The sequence below is a fragment of the Fulmarus glacialis genome, unplaced genomic scaffold (assembly GCF_000690835.1).
Source record: "Fulmarus glacialis isolate BGI_N327 unplaced genomic scaffold, ASM69083v1 scaffold49346, whole genome shotgun sequence".
Lineage (NCBI taxonomy): Eukaryota > Metazoa > Chordata > Aves > Procellariiformes > Procellariidae > Fulmarus > Fulmarus glacialis.
This window is the reverse complement of record NW_009218425.1, coordinates 1-891: the sequence shown is the minus strand read 5'-3', so window position 1 is coordinate 891 and position 891 is coordinate 1. Positions and strand designations below refer to the sequence as shown.

At 53.8% G+C, this 891-nt stretch overlaps 1 protein-coding gene across 1 annotated transcript in view; it reads right to left on the bottom strand.

Annotated features, from left to right (window-relative positions):
* Positions 1 to 259, bottom strand: part of KMO (kynurenine 3-monooxygenase (kynurenine 3-hydroxylase)) — a 10,158-nt gene extending 9,899 nt beyond the window's left edge. The window contains exon 1 of the mRNA XM_009580034.1: positions 206 to 259. Within this exon, the coding sequence (XP_009578329.1) occupies positions 206 to 259 (54 nt within the window). The remainder of the gene's footprint in view (positions 1 to 205) is intronic.
* Positions 260 to 891: the final 632 nt, after the last annotated feature.

Here is an 891-nt window from a genome sequence, read left to right as displayed (position 1 = left end):
AGGAGCCATTCTCCTCCTACAAAGTCCTAGCTGCTCAAATGAGCCTCGCTGCCTCCTGCAGTGGGAACTCAACCAACTCCTCCATAACACCCTGTCATATGAAGGAAGAATGATTTTAAGAAAAACATTCACTCCACAACCAAGCAATGCTTTTGCAGCTCCGGCTCCCTGGCAAACACAATCACAGCTAAATTGCGTTTCCTACCAGACCACCGCCGACAACGGCGACTCTTTTCCCCCGTGGGTCACTGGACTCCATCGCTGGGGCAGCCCTCGGGTCGCAGGTTCTTACTGCTACGTACCCGCTCCCTATCCTGCTGCACTCCCCTCGCCAGCAGGGAGGGGAAGGGGAAGGACGTGGGCGGCTGAGTCACACCTGGGTTCTTCTCCCCTGGTTCATATTAAAGTTTAACTCCCAGCCCAGAGACTGTCGGTGGATCAGCCTGGCCGTGTAGCCAGCCACACTGAGCCTTAGGTGAAGAGACGTGAATGTGGTGTTATTCAGACAGGCCTTATTAAAAGGCCTCTTTTGAAAATTGTAGAGCAATTCTGCAGCCTTCAAGGACCTCCTAATGAAACGCGCACAGAGCAGGAGGAGAACTTGCATCTGCTGGGCTTTTTCTGGTGCTTCGCTGGCCTGCAACTGCAGAGGCACTGGTGTGACGATGCAGAGTAACTCCTGGAGCACTCTCCTGAGGGTGGGATGTGAACCACACTGCTTGCCCAGGGGCCTGATCTTATCTGTGAGAACATTGTTCGCCCAAGCTGTGTGTGGCTTGAGCGTTTTGGGGTGTGATGCTGAGCAGAGGGTCCATGACTAATCTGCAGAAGCTTTCCAGGACTTGGATGAGGCTGTGAGGAGACATCAACCCCATGCAACGCTACAGGCTT